Source organism: Balaenoptera physalus, assembly GCF_965194825.1.
Source record: "Balaenoptera physalus genome assembly, chromosome: 20".
In the NCBI taxonomy this organism is placed as follows: Eukaryota; Metazoa; Chordata; class Mammalia; order Artiodactyla; family Balaenopteridae; genus Balaenoptera; species Balaenoptera physalus.
Genome location: NC_138901.1, coordinates 19,016,097 through 19,032,399, shown reverse-complemented (window position 1 = coordinate 19,032,399; position 16,303 = coordinate 19,016,097). Strand labels below are relative to the sequence as shown.

Sequence of the window (16,303 nt, the reverse complement as noted above, 5' to 3'; positions counted from 1 at the left end):
AAGAGTCGCCGTCTGGGCAGCGCCAGCCTGCCCCCTCCCCTCCCCCCTTCCCCGCAGCACAGCCGATGCGGCCCTCGGAGGATCCCCACATTCCTGCCCTTCCCCTCAAGTCAGAGGTGGGGGCGAGCAGAGCAGTCCGCCCCCTCCTCGCCCTGCTCCTGCCCTCGTTCTTCACCCGCCTGCCCACCCCCCGGGAGAGGAGACAGAGGGCCGCGGCCGGGGAATGGACGCCTGGGTTCTCACCCACCTGCTCCTCGTGGTCTGGCACTTTGGTGGGAAAGGAGATCTCCTTCTCCGGCACAAGTGCCCCCACCAGTCTTATTTGGAGCATGGTGCTGGTGGTGGTGGTGGCGTCTGGCTAGGTGTCCTTTTTGGGTGTCAGAATGGAACGCGGGTTTACAGATTTGTGTGTGGTGTGTGTTTTTTTTTTTTTTTTTTTTTTTTTTGGTTTTTGGTTCTGTTTTGGGGTTTTTTTGGTGAGAGCAGTTTTATAGAACATTCTCCTGTCCTCTGAGCAAGATTACCTAGACTGCTCAGGAATGACCTATCCCTTCCCTCTCTCTCCCCTCTACACCCCCAATGCTCCCCCCCAGGACCTCCGCCTGCACAAAATGGCCGCCACCCCTCTGAGGCAGCCATTTTAGGTGCCCAGACTGTGGCCTCCCCTGGGATGGGGCTATGTCTCCATGGGAACCTCAGACCCTCAGCTCCCAGCTCCCTGGATGGGAGTGGGCAGCAGAAATGGGAGTCTTCCCGACCTGGCTGAGGTGCCCAGCCTTCCCCTTTCCCTCTCAGAGACCCAGAGGGGACCAGGCCCCTCACCAACTCCCTTCCCCCAATGCCAGGGGGAGGAACAGATGGCATCTCTGGGTGTCCTTCTCCTTCCGTCTCCTTCCTTCCATTTCTGGCTCTTTCTGTCTCTCCATCACTGCATCTCTGCATCTCTGGATGCACAGAGCGGAGCACAGACGTCCCTGTATGTTCATGCTTGTGCATGTGTATGTGGACACGTGTGTGTTATACCTCTTTCAAGCCCATGTCTAAGGCGGGCCCATCCCACACCTCCCTCTGTTCCAATTTTCCCCTGTTTTTTTTTTTTTTTTAATTGTATCTTCTAAAAAAAAGTTGAAATGTGTCGAGTGAGAAAAACTTGTTCCATTTTTCTGAAGGAAGAAAAGACAGGGGCAGCAAACAGACTGAGAGGGCTGAAGTTCTCCACACCCCAAGGTATAGCCCCCTGACCCCTCAGGCCTCTTTCTCCGGGAGTCTGAAAGGAGCTGAGGTCATTCCTGACAGGAGATAAGGGAGGGATGGAAGAGCCTCTGAAGGGCTCCCCTATGCTGAGGAGGTCTGCCTCCTGCCTGGAGCAGAAAGCAGAGCTGGTAGGGGCCTGTGAGGCTTCACCCAGGCCCCAGTGTCCAAAGGAGAGGGCAGGGGGTATCTTTCGACCCCAAGGAAGCATTAATTCACTTACTCATCCATTCATTCACCCATTAATTCAACAAAAACTCAGTTCTCATGTAGACAAAGCATTCTGAATGTGTATGTGCAAGAAATTAATAGCATAAAGCATGTTACAGTTTACAAAGTGCTTTAATAAAAAGGAGAGTGGGCATTTATTGAAGGCGCACTCTATTGCTAGCCCTGTGCTAAACCCAATACATGTACTATCCCATTTATACCAACAACAACCCTATGAGGTGTAGCATAATTGTCCCCATTTTACAGATGGGAAAATCAAGACTGAGAGCCATTATGTAACTTGCTCAAGGCATTCAACATTCTTTAAAGCTGGTAAGTAGGGTGGCCAGGAATCAGAGCCCAAAGCATGTGCATGTAATCAAAATACCATGTGACTGGGGGGCTCAAGAAGGGCCATGTGTCAGGATTGAAGACCCCCACCCTCTGTAAAGGGACAGGAAAGCCTTTGAGGCTGTGCCCAAACATGGACAGAGGCCTGGCCAGCACCCCTGAGTCTCTGCCCCACCTGTGGCCTAGCCTTTGGCCCCTCTCTCTGCCATGACCAGAGTGCCCCAGACCATGGGTGGGAGCCTACCTTCCCAGAACCAGGATGTATGAGTGGAGGAAAACTTACCATTGGTTTCTCATCCTTGGAGACCCCTGAGGCAGACTGTGTGACTGTAGAAGGAGCACTGGGCTGGGAGTCAAGTCCCTGGATTCTAGACCAAGTTCTGCTCTCCACTGTGTGGTCCTGGGCAAGTCAGTTCCCCTCTATGGGCCTCTGTAGGAGGAAGGTTTGAGGTGCCTTTTGGTACTTGGTCCTGGCTCACGCAGTGCCAGCCGCCCTTCTCCAAGGCCTCCTTGGCCATCATGCGTACCTCTGTTTAGAACCTAATTCATTCTACCAGGCATCAAATCAGTGTCTTACCATCCCGAGACCCCTTCTGGAGGTCCTAGAACCTCCAGAACAGAAAACTGTTCCTGTCCAGATTGAGGGTGAAACCCCCATCTTTGCACCAACCAGTGCTTAGCACGTGGTTGCCACCAAAGTGCATGTGGTTAAAGTATAATTGAAGTTGTCTAAGCATATGGAAGCTGGAGGGTGGGGAGGGATAGGAAACGTGGGTCTGAAACACACGAATGCCTGAATAAAGGTGTAGAAAGGTGTAGACAAGGGTCTCTCTACACCTGGTTGTGATTACCTGCTTACACACATGAATCTATTGGAGTAGGGGTGTGTATCCATTTTCTGCACCACAGAGTGAGGAACACGTGTGTGTGTGTGTGTGTGTGTGTGTGTGTGTGTCTAAAGCTACCTCCCTCAACTCGTGCCATTTGCATCTGTGTCTGGCCCAGGGAGAGGGTTGAAAGGTGAGCTGTAAGGTAAAACAGCAATTTCCTACCTTCCTTATCAAGACACCTGTCTGACCTACCTCCCCCTGGTCACTCTCAAGACTGCTGGAGTTGGCTTCAGTACTTGCAGTATTTTTTTGCAGGGGGAGGAGAATGCTTGAGCCTCTTCCAGGAACTTTAGGCAATTCCCAGCTCAGCCCCCTCCTCCCTCAAATAAGCTAGTCAGAGGCCAGGAGACAAAGCCACTGGTGGGATGGTCACTTGTCTAGCAGGGGGAAAGTATGTTGGGCAGGGAAGGGGGGGAGAGGAGGGAGAAGTTTCTGGGTTAGGAATCCAGACTGAGCCCTCTCCCACACCCCCAGATGGTGGGTGCATTGGCTCATCCCGAGGGTTCCTTTCCATTCCCATCCAAACCTACATATACCCCTAAACACCCAAGGAAATCTTTCCCATCAGCTGACGCCACTGATATACACACATGTCCCCACAGACACACACACGCCCATGCAAAGGCACAGACATCCAGGCAAGTCTTTCCTTTCCTCTGTCTTTCCCTTGGTTTGAATTGCGTTCAGCCACATATGTTGTGTGTGCGTGAGGGTGGGTGGGGGAGGGGCAGACAGGGATGAGGGATGGCACGGTGCCAACATCTACCTATGGGGCTTAGGCCAGGAACGCCCCCCACGCCCACCCTGGGAGGGGGCCTCAGCTGTCCCTTTGTGACCGAGGGGATCCTCCTGGGGGTCGGGGAGGGGGTGGAGGCAAACATAGAGGTCCCTCCTCCAGAGCCGAGGGTCTGGTCCCTGACCCACCTTTGGGGGCCTGCAAGGGAGGAAATGGACAGAACAGGGCCCTGGACGGAGCATAGAATTGGGGACATCAAAACCCCCCAAGTTCCAGCCTTACCACCCCATTGTTCCCTTGTGGGGGACTCTATATCCAAGGGGGGGCAACTCCTCCTACCTCCCTCTCAATCCCTGCTTTCCCTGCGTTGGGCGGGGAGGGGAGGGAGGCAGAGATATTTATTTATTTCCTTTATTTATTTAATTTTTTTTTTTTTTTTTTTTTTGGAGTAGAGAGTGACAGATGGCGGCGGGTCCCGGGGGAGCCGGCTCTCCCCCAATGCAGACGCATGCCAATCACCGTCTCTCATGTGATAGCTGCTGCCCGTGACGTGCCAAGCCCATATGGCCTGGCATAGAGGCTGGTACCCCGCCTGGTAGAGATGCCACACTCGCTCCGCGGTTCGCATGGCGCTCTGAAGACGCCGGCGCCTGCCGCCTTGAGGAGCCGCTGCCCCCGCTCCCTGAAGATGGGGGAACAATGAAATAAGCGAGAAGATTCCTCTTCTCCCCCCTCTCTCTCTTGCCCCCCTCCCCCCCCTCCCCTCCCCTCTCCCCTTGACTCCTCTCCGAGGTAAGTTGTCCGAAAGGCAGCTAGATCTGACCCGCCGCTTGGGGGGTGGGGGGCAGCTTCTTCGGCCGACAGGAGGGTCCCTAAATCCCCCCTTCCCGGGACGATGCCCCCTCATGGGGTGGGCATCGGAGGCGCCCAGGGTTCCCTCTCCCCTAGGGGCTGCAGCTCAGTGGGCTGAGGAGGGAGGCGTCTCTGCCTGCGATGGGCTTGGGGAGGAGGGGGAAAGCAGGGTCATGGGGGGGCGTGAAGAGGCTGAGGTGGGAACCCCCCCCCCATGGTTGTCCCGGAGGAACCTTCGACCTTTCCCGACCACCGAAAAAAAGAGAGAGAGAGAAGCAAACAAACAAATTTGGATTTTTTCCCATCAATCCCGAAATACAACGAGATCTGGAGAGCCGTGTGGGAGGGAGGCAGTTTAAAGGGGGGAAGGGGGTCCCTGACCGCAGGGGAGACGGACGGGGCTCGCTTCTCTCAGTCTCCTCCCCACGCCCGGCTTTCTCAGTCCTCGCCGCCCCGAGCCGGCTCCGGGAGCTGGGGACGCCCGGCTGGAGGAGACGATCCTCCCGCCTCTGGAACTGGGGCTGCGGGGGTGGGGGCCGAGCCGAGGGCGGCGCGCGGCCAAGTTGCAAATTGGATTAGGGAGTGTGGGGGTGAGAGCCACGGGAGGGCGGGGGAGCCGGGCGGCGGGGCCCGGGCCGCCGGAGCCGCCGAGCGGGGCAGCTGCCCCACCGCGGCCGCCCAGCCTTCCTCCACCGCCGGGAGAGAAGAGGCTTCCTGGCGATCGCGCCGCCTCCCCCGGCGAAAGATCTGCTCCCTAAAGCCCCTGTTCTGTCCCCGACCACACCCGGAGAGGACCGGCGCGGGGAGCGGCCCCTCGTTCAGGCGAGGGGTGGAGCCGGGGCCCAGCGCCGGAGAAAGGGCCTGTGCCGAGACCCCGGGCGGGCGGCGGGGCTGGGCTGGGCTGGCTCGGGGTGGGGCAAGCGGAGGAGGTGGGCACCCAGGGCCCCCCGGGCGGGAACCCGCACCGGACTCGGGGGTGGAGGCGGGTTACGGGGGTCGGGATGACCCCAGCGTTCCCCTAACTCTGTGCTCTCTCCTCTTCCCGCCCGCCGGGCGCCCTCAGGCACCATGCTGACCCGCCTGTTCAGCGAGCCCGGTCTCCTCTCGGACGTGCCCAAGTTCGCCAGCTGGGGCGACGGCGACGACGACGAGCCGAGAAGCGACAAGGGCGAGGCGCCGCCGCCACCTCCGCCTCCGCCGGGGCCCGGGGCTCCGGGGCCCGCCCGGGCCGCCAAGCCCGTCCCTCTCCGTGCTGACGAGGTGCCGGAGGCCGCGCTGGCCGAGGTCAAGGAGGAAGGCGAGCTGGGGGGCGAGGAGGAGGAGGAAGAGGAGGAAGAGGAAGGGCTGGACGAGGCAGAGGGCGAGCGGCCCAAGAAGCGCGGGCCCAAGAAGCGCAAGATGACCAAGGCGCGCCTGGAGCGCTCCAAGCTGCGGCGGCAGAAGGCGAACGCGCGGGAGCGCAACCGCATGCACGACCTGAACGCGGCGCTGGACAACCTGCGGAAGGTGGTGCCCTGCTACTCCAAGACACAGAAGCTGTCCAAGATCGAGACGCTGCGCCTCGCCAAGAACTACATCTGGGCGCTCTCTGAGATTCTGCGCTCGGGCAAGCGACCCGACCTGGTGTCCTACGTGCAGACGCTGTGCAAGGGCCTGTCGCAGCCCACCACCAACCTGGTGGCCGGCTGCCTGCAGCTCAACTCGCGCAACTTCCTCACTGAGCAGGGCGCCGACGGCACGGGCCGCTTCCACGGCTCCGGCGGCCCATTCGCCATGCACCCCTACCCGTACCCGTGCTCGCGCCTGGCGGGCGCACAGTGCCAGGCGGCGGGCGGCCTGGGCAGCGGCGCGGCGCACGCCCTGCGGACCCACGGCTACTGCGCCGCCTACGAGACGCTGTACGCGGCGGCTGGCGGCGGCGGTGCGAGCCCGGACTACAACAGCTCCGAGTACGAGGGCCCGCTCAGCCCCCCGCTCTGTCTCAATGGCAACTTCTCGCTCAAGCAGGACTCGTCGCCCGACCACGAGAAGAGCTACCATTACTCTATGCACTACTCGGCGCTGCCCGGCTCGCGGCCCACGGGCCACGGGCTGGTCTTCGGCTCGTCGGCTGTGCGCGGGGGCGTCCACTCGGAGAATCTCTTGTCTTACGATATGCACCTTCACCACGACCGGGGCCCCGTGTACGAGGAGCTCAATGCGTTTTTCCATAACTGAGACCTCGCGCCCGCCCCTTTCTTTTTCTTTTGCCTTTGCCCGCACCCCTGCCCCTAGGCCCCCCGAGCGCAGGGGCACCCCACCTACTCCGGCGCGGGGCGCGGGGAGCGGGCTGCCGGTCCTGCCGCTCTCCTAGGCAGCGCGGTCCTCTTACCTGTGGGTGGCCCGTCCCAGGGGCCTCGCTTCCCCCAGGGGACTGCCTTCTCTCTCCCCAAGGGGTTCCCTCCTCCTCTTTCCCAGGGAGTACTTCTACAGGGACCCCTCTTTGGGCACTCCCTGGAGATCCCCCCCCCAATTCCCAATCCCTGCACTTAGGTTTTCCCTTCCCCTTTCCCCCTGCAGGCCCAAAGGCTTTGGTAAGGGGGCAGCTGAGCTGTGGGATACTGTTTTCCCCCTATTATTATTATTATTATTATTATTATTATTATTACTAGAACAGACACCGAGCTGCCGGGCTCCCCCTCTTTCTTGAAGAGGGCAGAAGTCAGGGCACGGAGCCTGGACCTGGAAGCCCTCATCATCCCCAACCCCTAGTCTAAGCGTTTTGTGATTTTAATTTTGGCGGGAGGGAATGTGGATTGAAGGAAAGAGAGAGGCCAAGACAATTTGTAACTAGAATCCATTTTTTCCCTTTTCCCTTTTTTAAACAAACAAACAAACAAACATACAAAAAAAAAAAAAAAAAAAGCTAAGAGGCGACGGAGGCCGAACGCAGAGTCCGGATCGGAGAGAAAACGCAGTAAGAACTTTTAGAAGCAATAAAAGGCAAAAAATACTACTACCAATAATAAAAAGACACAAATATCTATGCAAGGAGGTTCTGACTGAGCCTAGCGGCCCGGCCCGGCCCCGGGATGCTCCCCCCCCGGCCCGCGGGCCGCGCCGCCCAAGCGCGGATCTGTGCACTTTGGTGAAGTGGGGGCCGGCGCTGCCCCCTCCCCTCCCCAGGTTCTTACAATCAGTGACTCGGAGATTTGGGGCCCCAGTGCCACTGCCCTCCCCCGCCCCGTCCCCGTTGTGCGTCCTGCTGTTTTTTAAAAATCTGTTTCCAAATTTGTATGGAATGGCAAACTGTTGGGGGGGTCGGTTTGGGGAGGGAGGGTTTGCATGGAAGACATACACGCACACCACACCGCACGCACACGCAGCCCCGGCGCGGGCGTCCGGGGGCAGAGGGAGGAGAGCTCGCCGCACACCCCCCCTCCCCGCAGGCAACTCTGTCCCTTCCCGGGATGAGGGAGGAGACCGAGAACTGGAGGCAGCCCCGCCCCTGCCCGACTGTGCCTCGGTGGGCGCCAGGCGCCCGGCGATTTCCAGTGTCTGGAGAGGGGGTTTTTGTCCGAGACATCCTCTTGGCTCTGGCTGGCAGGTGGGCAGGGAGAGGGCTGAGGGCTCCTTCTGGAGACTTCCCAAAAAAGGGGGCAAAAGGAGAACCTCTTCCCACGGGAGGCAGGAGATCAGGCATCCAAACACACGCTGCAAAGATGCAAACCCACAGGCCACGCACCCACACACTCACCCACACACTCACACGCAATTTTACCTTCCTCTTGTAGTGAAGATGAAACTCCCGTCGGACACCCGAAGTGCATTGCGTGTTTCTGTTCAGTTTAATGACGATTAATAAATATTTATGTAAATGAGATGCAAAGCCGGACCGGTTTCTCACGGTGGCCTCATTTCATTCGGGGGATTGAGCTAGGACTCCGGGTGATGGAGAAACAGAGTCAAGTGACTGTGCAGTGGCCATGTAGAGGGACCCTGGGCATTCCTGGGTAGGATTCCCACACTAAACCCACTCCCACCCACCCACTGGGCACCGAAACAGCTATACTTCTGCCCCTCCCAGACCTTACACAGACTCACACACGCCCCCAGCACAAAGCATTGCACTAATCTCATTACACTCCTTCAGTTCCCAAACATGCACGCGCACCTCTTTTGAAAACAAAATATCTTTTCATCACTGAAAAATGACCGAGTTGGGAGCAGTCGGTCATTTTACAATGCTCTGCTCACTGGTGCAAAAAACAAGTGTGTAGAAATGAAGAGACAACCATTTGAGCCAGACAGGGGTGTTTTAAAATAAAAAACAAAAACAGAAAACTATAAGGTTATGAGGATGAACTATTAATGGGAGAAGTCTTTTCAGTCTTAAATTTGAAATTTCAGTGGACTCAAGGGAATCAGCCTTTTTCAGCCTCAGGAATGCTGAAATTTGTAGGGGTGTTGATGAAGTTGGAGGAACACCCCAGAGTTCTATGAGGGGACCTGAGTCTAGGAGTCCACCAGGTAGACAGAGTGGAGCTTGACCTAGCCGCAAGCTTCCCCTGACAGGGCCTCGAGAAGCCCTGTGGTCTACACAGGGACAACCCCCTTCCTGCCCGGTGCAGCTCCCGGTAGAAGGAAGCCCTCAACTTAGGCAGACGGAGGAAGGGCGCCTCGGAGGAGCCTTCGGGCCCAAGCCGCTTCCCCCTCTCAGGCAAGATAGCCCCAGAGTTCTCTTTCTCCGAGCCTCAGGGACAGAGGCTGCTCTGAACTGAATCTCCGGAAAGAACCCCCCCCCTCCAGACATCAGTGCCCCCTGGAATATTTGGAGAGGGGTCTAAGTCCCAAAGGCCCCCCCCCATCCCAAAGCCTGAATACACTTAGCAGTACCAGGACCAGACTGTTTCTGACTCTGCTTATTTAAATTATTTTTTCATAAATATTTCTGCTCGTTTTAGAGCAGAAATGGGCGTTGTAGTGTTGAGTTTGCTGTTTGAGGTCAGGCACGCTGAGGCTTTTAAAGGTTGGATCCAAGACCCCAAAATGAGATCACCGTGACAAAGGGGGAAAGGGAAAGGTAGTTGAAGAAGGACTCCCGAGGTGCGAAAGGGAAGATAGGATTATACTCTCTGACCCTGAGCGCGGCGGCTCCCCTAAATGACCATCCCGGTAGAGACGTGGCCCTCCTTCCTCCACCCCGGCATGGATGGGGCAGAGCGGGGACCGGGCTGGGAGCTGTCCGCTCCCGGGTGCTGACTCTCGTCCAGCCTCGCGCTTTCTTCCTGCCCCAGAGGCAGGCTGAGCTTCCCTGGCTCTGGGGAGTGCCGCGCAGCGTGAGGCCCTTCCCAATGCCTGGCCTGCCGGAATTCTGGGCGGAATTCTCCCACAGTTTTCGGAGAATTTCACTGGAATCCTTTCCAAATTTCACCGCCTTCTCTGGAATTCTCATAGGATCGCTTCTCTAGCGTGAGATGTAGAACTGGGCCTTTCGTTCTGAGGATTTGCCCCTGTCAGTGGTCTAAGGGGGGGGCTCTTATAGACCTCTAAATCACCCCTATTCTTAGGGGAAAGAAGTCGGCCCACCTTCAATCTCCCTCACTTCTTGCATGGAGTATGGACCAAAGTGAGAACCTCAGACCCAAATCTGAAGGAGTCAGGTCTGCTCATGGCATGGGTCATGGCCTGGCAGGGGCAACTGGAGAGAAAAGGAACTCGGTACACATCCCGAGGCCTGAGTCTTATCCTGCCCTAAGAGCAAGGTTAATTGGGATTCCCTCCCATTCAGCTGGTTTCCCAGAACGCCCTCTGAAGTCCCGGGCTGGGTGGCATCCAAGTGGCTTGGGGCCCGACGCAAAAGACCCCTCCACGTGGCTCCCCGGGCCAAACCGCAGACTCCTGCGCTTTGCTCTTCCACACGGCTCGATTCTGTTTTTGAAGCCGGATCCCAGCCCTTTCCAAGGATGCTGACGATTCTTGGGCCGCTGTGTCTGTGGTCACTTCGGGCGGATGGAGTGCCCTGGGTCCCTTTTGGGGTGGGGATCCCTAGCGCCTCTGCTTCTTGAGAAGCCGGCGTCCTCGTGAGCCGCCCTTTTCCCAATTCCTGACCCTTCCCCCACCTCTCTGCACTCCGGCTGCGCTCTATTCTCCCATCGTCCCCCTCCCCAACACTCAACTTCCCTGGCGAGATGGCGAGATGGCGAGATGAGCAGGAGAAGAAGATGCGCGCGGACACACGGCCCCAAACTCCCCCTCGAAGGCCTTTTTCTCTCGCTGCTCTCCCGCTTCTGCGCACACACTCGGAGAAGCTCCAGGAACAGAAGGAGGTGTGTTTTGGGGGGCGGGGAGGAAAAAAGGGGACAGAGCGGTGGGAGGGAGAGGGCAAGGAGAGAAGTCGCATGCCCTCCCTGCCCTAGCCTGAGCAACGGGATCTCCAAAGCAGGAACCAGCCGTCTCAGCTCAACCCCTGGGCTGCCAAACCGAAGGCTGGAGCCGAGATCAATCCGAAGGGCACCCTCCTCTTGATTTTCCCACCCCCGTTCAAAGTCCAGCATTTGGAAATGACTGGGAAATAGAGATGTCTCTGAGTCCAGGCCATTTGTACATCAGGGGAAAGAGAGGGAAAGCACTACTGATTCTCCCCTCTCCGTTTAACCCTATTTCAGCCAGGGTCTGGACCCTGACCCCCCAGTGAACCTCCAGTGAACCCTCAGCTCTGATTTCATCACCCAGAGGGACAGCTCAATAAATCACTGAGTACAATCCAGGGAAACTGAGCCCCATTGGAGTCAGCAACAGGGAAGTCCTGACACACCCTAGACTCCACTGTCTTGTGTTTACTTCTCTCTTTTTCCCTTTTATGGGAAAGTCCACAAGCTGGGAGATGCAAGGATTCCCCCTCAGAGGTCAGAGGTTTCATTCCCTCTTGGGCAACCTTTTCTTCCTCCTCTTCCCCAAAATCTCTAACCTGAAGTTGCCTGCTCCTTGGAGGAATCTGTTGATTTGAGGGAACATTGAGACGGAGGGATAGTTCTAGATTCCACAGTTTAATTCTCAAGGAAGGCAGGAAGAAAGAGACAGTGGAGGCCAGGCCTGACCAGCCTTGGCCTTGACCTCCGCTCCCAGGCCCCCCATGTGACAACAGGGGTGAGCACAGGATTCCACACCTGACTTGCCCATATGTGCTCAAAGGAGAAAGCTTTTTCTTTGGCTGAGATGTAGGAGGGGGCAGACGGGCCTTGGCTGTCACAACAGGCTTCTCAGCTCACAGCCCAAGACACTGTCACTTTTCTTTCTTTAGGGCTGGGTGCCCAGGTGCTGGCCACAGGCCCAGAGGGGAGGTGACGACCTGAGCAGTGAAAAGTCTTGAAAGCCTGCTCCTTTTCCAAATCCTGAAGTGGCTTCTCCCTTTCTATTCCTCATTCTTTTAAAATTCTGGACAAAGTTTTCCTGGTTGAGAAACGGTAAGAAAGGGCACAGACACCTTGGGAGGGTCGTTTTGCTCTCTGAAATTTTCTCCACCCTAAAGCAATGGGGTAGGGGCACCCCCCCCTGCTCAGGAGTGCCAGCATGAGAATGCCCAGACCAAGCCTGGGCTCACAAGCAGGAGGGCAACCGGTTTCTGGGGGCAGCTGCCAGTGAATGGGAACCTCAGCCTCCTAGTGTGGGGAGAGGAAGCTCGGGCACTTGGGGTGGGGGAGAGGGCGAGGGAACCCCTAGATGCTGCCTGTGCCAAAGGAGCTGGGGCACTGCGTTGGGTGGAGACGCTGCCCAGATGTGCGCCCGGATGTGCTCTGGTGCTGCCCACTTGCCTGCCCGCTCCAGCGCAGGAGCCCAGCGCAGCCTCCCAGGCCGACTGAGGTTGCAGGGTTCCAGAGCCGAGAGTGTGTGCCTGGTGCTCCGTTATTCGAACCTTTCTCTGGGCTTCCCTCCACTTCTGTCTACGTCTCATTCCTCTTTTCGGAATTAATTGAATTAGGAACAGGTCTTTCTGGGGCGCTTCCACTTCCCGCCCGAGGCTGTGCTAGCCAGGAGGCCAAGGCTGCGAAGTCAGGTCCCGCCAGGGCCGAGGGAGCCCCCAAACCCCTTTGGGGACCCGCGTGCCAGTTCCTACCCTCAGCCAAGTCTTCGCCAAGGGCACAGCTGGGCGGGGTCTGGGCAGTCCGCCCGGCTTGGGACATCTGTTCTCGCCAGAGTCGCATTAAAGGCGAGAGGTGGGCGGGGGGTGCTCAGAACCAACCCCTCAATCCCGAGTCGATGCCTGCTTTCTCGACCGCAGGCGGAGGCAGCAGGGGACACTGGACTCGCCGAGTTTTTTCTCTCCCCTTGGGAAAAGCGAGCGAATCGTGTGGGGCAAGCAGGGATTTCTCTCTTGCCTCCATCTCTCCTGCTCCTTAATCAGATGCCACGTCCGGCCTCACTCCTGGAGGGCAGCAGGGTACTCATGCCCTGCGGGAGGTGCCCGGGAGTCCCCGGAGGCGCCGGCGCCCGGGATACCGTGGGCCGGCCGGATGCGGAACGGATCCCGCTTGCAGCGAACGAGCGCTCGGCTGGGCTCTGAGGCAGAGGCCGGGGCGCCGCGCAGGGGGTGGGTTAAAAACAACTCAGTTAAAACAGCGAAAACACTTGGGTTTATATTGGGGGGAGGGCGGTGCTTTTTAAAAAAATCTGAGAAGAACCACACAGCCCCTAAGCAAAACCAAAACAAAATCCTTAACTACTGATCTCTTTGTAGCAAAAGACAGAAAAATTCCTCAAACACTTCTCCCTTGGTGCCTCCACGAAAAAAGCTCCCCGCTGGCTAAGCCCGGCGCCTGGACACCCCTTCACCACCCCAGCGCCCTGGCGCTGCGCCCAGGTCGCCCCCTGCCCACCCTTCGCTCGCGCGTTGGTGCCAGTCTGTGCCACTCAGCCGGTGCCCGGTGCCCGGTGCCAGGCGCGGGGGGAAAGCGGGGAGGAGCCGAGGCTCCAGCTTAAATTCCATGGCATCTGTTCATTATTATACAGTGAGGATTTTTATATGGACAGCTAAATTAAAGACAGATTTTTGCCAGAATTGCAGATCCCATAAAAATGATGACACAGGATGGGGGCTTTTGCTTTAAAAAAGAAAGAAAGAAAAAATCTAAAAAACAATCCAACAAACCACAACCCAAACCCTTCCGTGCCCTCTCCTCCGACATTGTGGAGTTTCTTTGCCCCCTTTGCCTGCCTCCTCTTCTTCCACCAGCATGGGCTGCCCAGGGAGAACAAAACCCCAGTGGCCCTTCATGCCCATCCTGCTCACAGATGCCCAGTGACCAACCAGGTCGCTCTCACAGCCGCGGGGAGTGGGGCGGGGCGGGCAGGCAGAGGTGGAATAGCCAAGTCCACCTCGGTGTGGAGGGTCAGGATGGGAACTGGAGCTGGGAAAGAGTGCCAGAAAGGGGCAGGAGTCAGGGGGCCTGACCTTTCCACATTCCTAAGTCAAAGGGCAGGCTGCATTTTGGGCTGGTTGCCAAGGCTGGGGACAGCCGGTGAGTACCAGGCATGCGGGGCCCTCCACTCCAGGGCACCAGGCAGTGCCCAGGTCCCCCTCTCTAATGGAGAAGGTGATCCAAAGATTGGGCACTGGGCACAATTTGCCCTGGAGTGGGAGTTCTGGAGTTTTTAATTTCAGAGATTCTAGACGACTGGAACCTACACCCTGGTGATATTCTAGAGCTTTGCAGGGATTCAGAAATTCTGGGTTCTGGGTCAAGGGAGCAGACCTCCCAGGCTCCAACTCTGGAGCTCTGGTTGCAACAACTCTAGTTGCATTGACTTGAAGTTCAGGGATGCTGCTGTAGGGTGCTGGGGGAGGCTGGAAAAGTCTGGGCAGGCAACCAAGGGAGGATGGAAGGAGTGAGGGCCGCTCTCAGGGGTTCAGACACGTCTCCCCAAATTAGTGGGAGCCTTTCTTATTTTTCTTTCATTCAGTTTTTTTTTTTTTTTCAGGGAAGAAAAATATCTGTGGAGTTCTGTGTCCTCCAGACAATTGCACGGTCTGTGTCTGTGTCTGTGTCTGTAACTGTCTGTGTGGCTGTCTGCTCGTCTCCCTCAGATTTGGAGCTGACAGAATTCATATCAGGAGAGCGGGCACAGGGACATCTGCGTGCGGAATGGCTGTGCCTACTCGAACCTGCCAATCGCTCCTGGCACGAGCCGGGTAACAAATGCCTGTTACCTCGGAATGCTGGCGGGTGGGGGTGGGGGCGGGGGAGGGCGCCTGGCACCACCCGGCTGCCAAGCCCTGCCAAGGCCCCCGCCTGCCCTCAGCGGGTCCCGCCCCGCCTTCCCCGAGTTGGGGGTCCACGGAATTGGATTGTTCGTTAATTAGCAGTGATTAGAGAATTTGGGTGTCTCTCAGCCCGGGCCGACCAGCCTCCTCAGCCTCCCTAATCTGGAGCCCCCTCCCCTCCTGCCCTCCCTCCATGTTCTCCGGATAAACTCCGGGTTTCTACTGAGGGCGGGCGGGCGGCCAGCTGGGGATGGGGTGGCTCACGGAATGCAGGGAAAGGGGTCTCTGGAGGGAAGAATTCCGCCGAAGTTGCCAGGAGGTGTTTCTGTCTCGAAGCGGGAGGCTCTGTGCGGAGGGGGTCTGCATAGACGCGGCTGGGCTGTGGGGTGGGGCAGAGAGACCGTAGATCGCGGACAGAGGACCGTAGAGAGACAGGGCTGAGGAGCTGCGGCAGAAGGGAAGGAACGAGAGAAGGCAAGAGGCCGGGCCGCGCCGCCCCGGTTCCCTCCGCGCCAGGAGCCTCCGAGACTCGGCCCAGCCCGCTGCCGCGCCCCCCGTGGGCCTCTGCCGCCCCTCGGCCCAGGCCTCCGGCCGCGCTCCCCGATCCATCAGCCGGTTCTGCTGTCGGAGGTGGGGGAAGGGAGGGCGCCACACCACAGCCGGTGCCAGCTCGGGGTGGGGGGGGGTATTGCGAGGAGGGGCGGAGAGCACATCTAAAATTCCGAGACATCTGTTCACCCGGGGAAGAGACACCGGGCGCAGGAAGGCTGGGCGCCCCACCCGCGGTTCTGCCCGCGGTTCCAGGGGCGGGACTCCCGACCCTCCCCGCATCCTCAGCCAAGCCCCCACCCCCAGCCACCAACGCTGGCCTGCACAGGGGGGAGGAGGGGGCGCCAAGCTGGGGATCGGGCTGGGGGTGTGAAATTCAGGAGCCGCTGCGCTACTGGTGGGTCCTCAGAAGGGGGGACTCAGGGCCCAGGAGGGCTGTGTGGGGTGGAGGTCCTGCAAAGGAGGATGTGGAAGGATGTCTGTCAGACTAGACCCCCTCAGAGCACCCACAGACACCCTCCACATACGCACATACACGCAGACTCAGAGACCATGCACGCTCAGATACGAATGCTCCCCTTCTTGTAAGCACGCATAACTGGCCCCCTTCACACTCAATCACTTATTCATTCAAGCAGTTTTACAGATACTTGGTCTGTGCTGGGCCTGGGCTAGATAGTGGGGACGTACCTTCTTACCCAACAGGAGCTGTGAGCACATTCAGATACCCAAGTGCACAGGCCCTCACACTGCCCTGACACTCACATAGATTCCTGGTGGGAGGGGGACCTGGAGGGAGGAGGTCCCAGGGGGCAGCACCATCCTCCTCATCATAAGCAGCTTCCCCCAGGGGAACCCAGGGCGGGGTCTGGGGAGCCCCAACGGGGGGCTCTGGACCCACTGCCAGGCACCTGTCACCTTCTTACCTACTCCTTATTGGTGGGAGCCCCTGCCCCCAGGTTTTCCCTGAACAAGCTCCAACCCCATTGCCCATCAAGCCTTGATGACAACCTCTCTCTTTTCCTGCCTTGGCCTGGCACCTGCCCCTCCACCTGGGCTGCCCTAGCTGGGCTGACAGAGGCCAGACCTCTCAGCTGGGAAATGTCCATGTGGTTGCTACTTAAAAACTGATTTATGAGGCCGTGGCGGCTGCGGAGGCTTGGCCTGCGGTCCTGGTAGTAATCAAGGGCATATGCCCATCTCGCCTGGCACTGCCCAGCTTGT

At 58.2% G+C, this 16,303-nt stretch overlaps 1 protein-coding gene and 1 long non-coding RNA gene across 5 annotated transcripts in view; both read left to right on the top strand.

The window, feature by feature from the left end:
- The first annotated feature begins 3,618 nt into the window (after positions 1–3,618).
- On the top strand, positions 3,619–8,152 carry NEUROD2 (neuronal differentiation 2). Of its 3 annotated transcripts, none has more exons than XM_082440412.1 (2): positions 3,619–4,230; positions 5,354–8,152. In XM_082440412.1, the coding sequence occupies exon 2, from the start codon at positions 5,359–5,361 to the stop codon at positions 6,505–6,507; it is 1,149 nt and encodes a 382-aa protein (XP_082296538.1). In that variant the 5' UTR covers positions 3,619–4,230; positions 5,354–5,358; the 3' UTR covers positions 6,508–8,152. The 3 variants fall into 3 exon arrangements, with proteins under 3 accessions (XP_082296538.1, XP_082296539.1, XP_082296540.1); XM_082440413.1 differs by lacking the exon at positions 3,619–4,230 and adding an exon at positions 4,683–4,880; XM_082440414.1 differs by lacking the exon at positions 3,619–4,230 and adding an exon at positions 5,103–5,119.
- Positions 8,153–12,400: 4,248 nt separating this feature from the next.
- LOC309650182 overlaps positions 12,401–16,303 on the top strand; it is a 12,037-nt gene continuing 8,134 nt past the window's right edge. The window contains exons 1-2 of one of the 2 annotated variants that reach the window (XR_014257444.1): positions 12,401–13,787; positions 14,248–14,294. This is a non-coding gene — a long non-coding RNA (uncharacterized lncRNA). Of the gene's footprint in view, positions 14,295–16,303 lie in introns of both variants that reach the window. The other variant, XR_014257445.1, reaches the window with a different exon arrangement.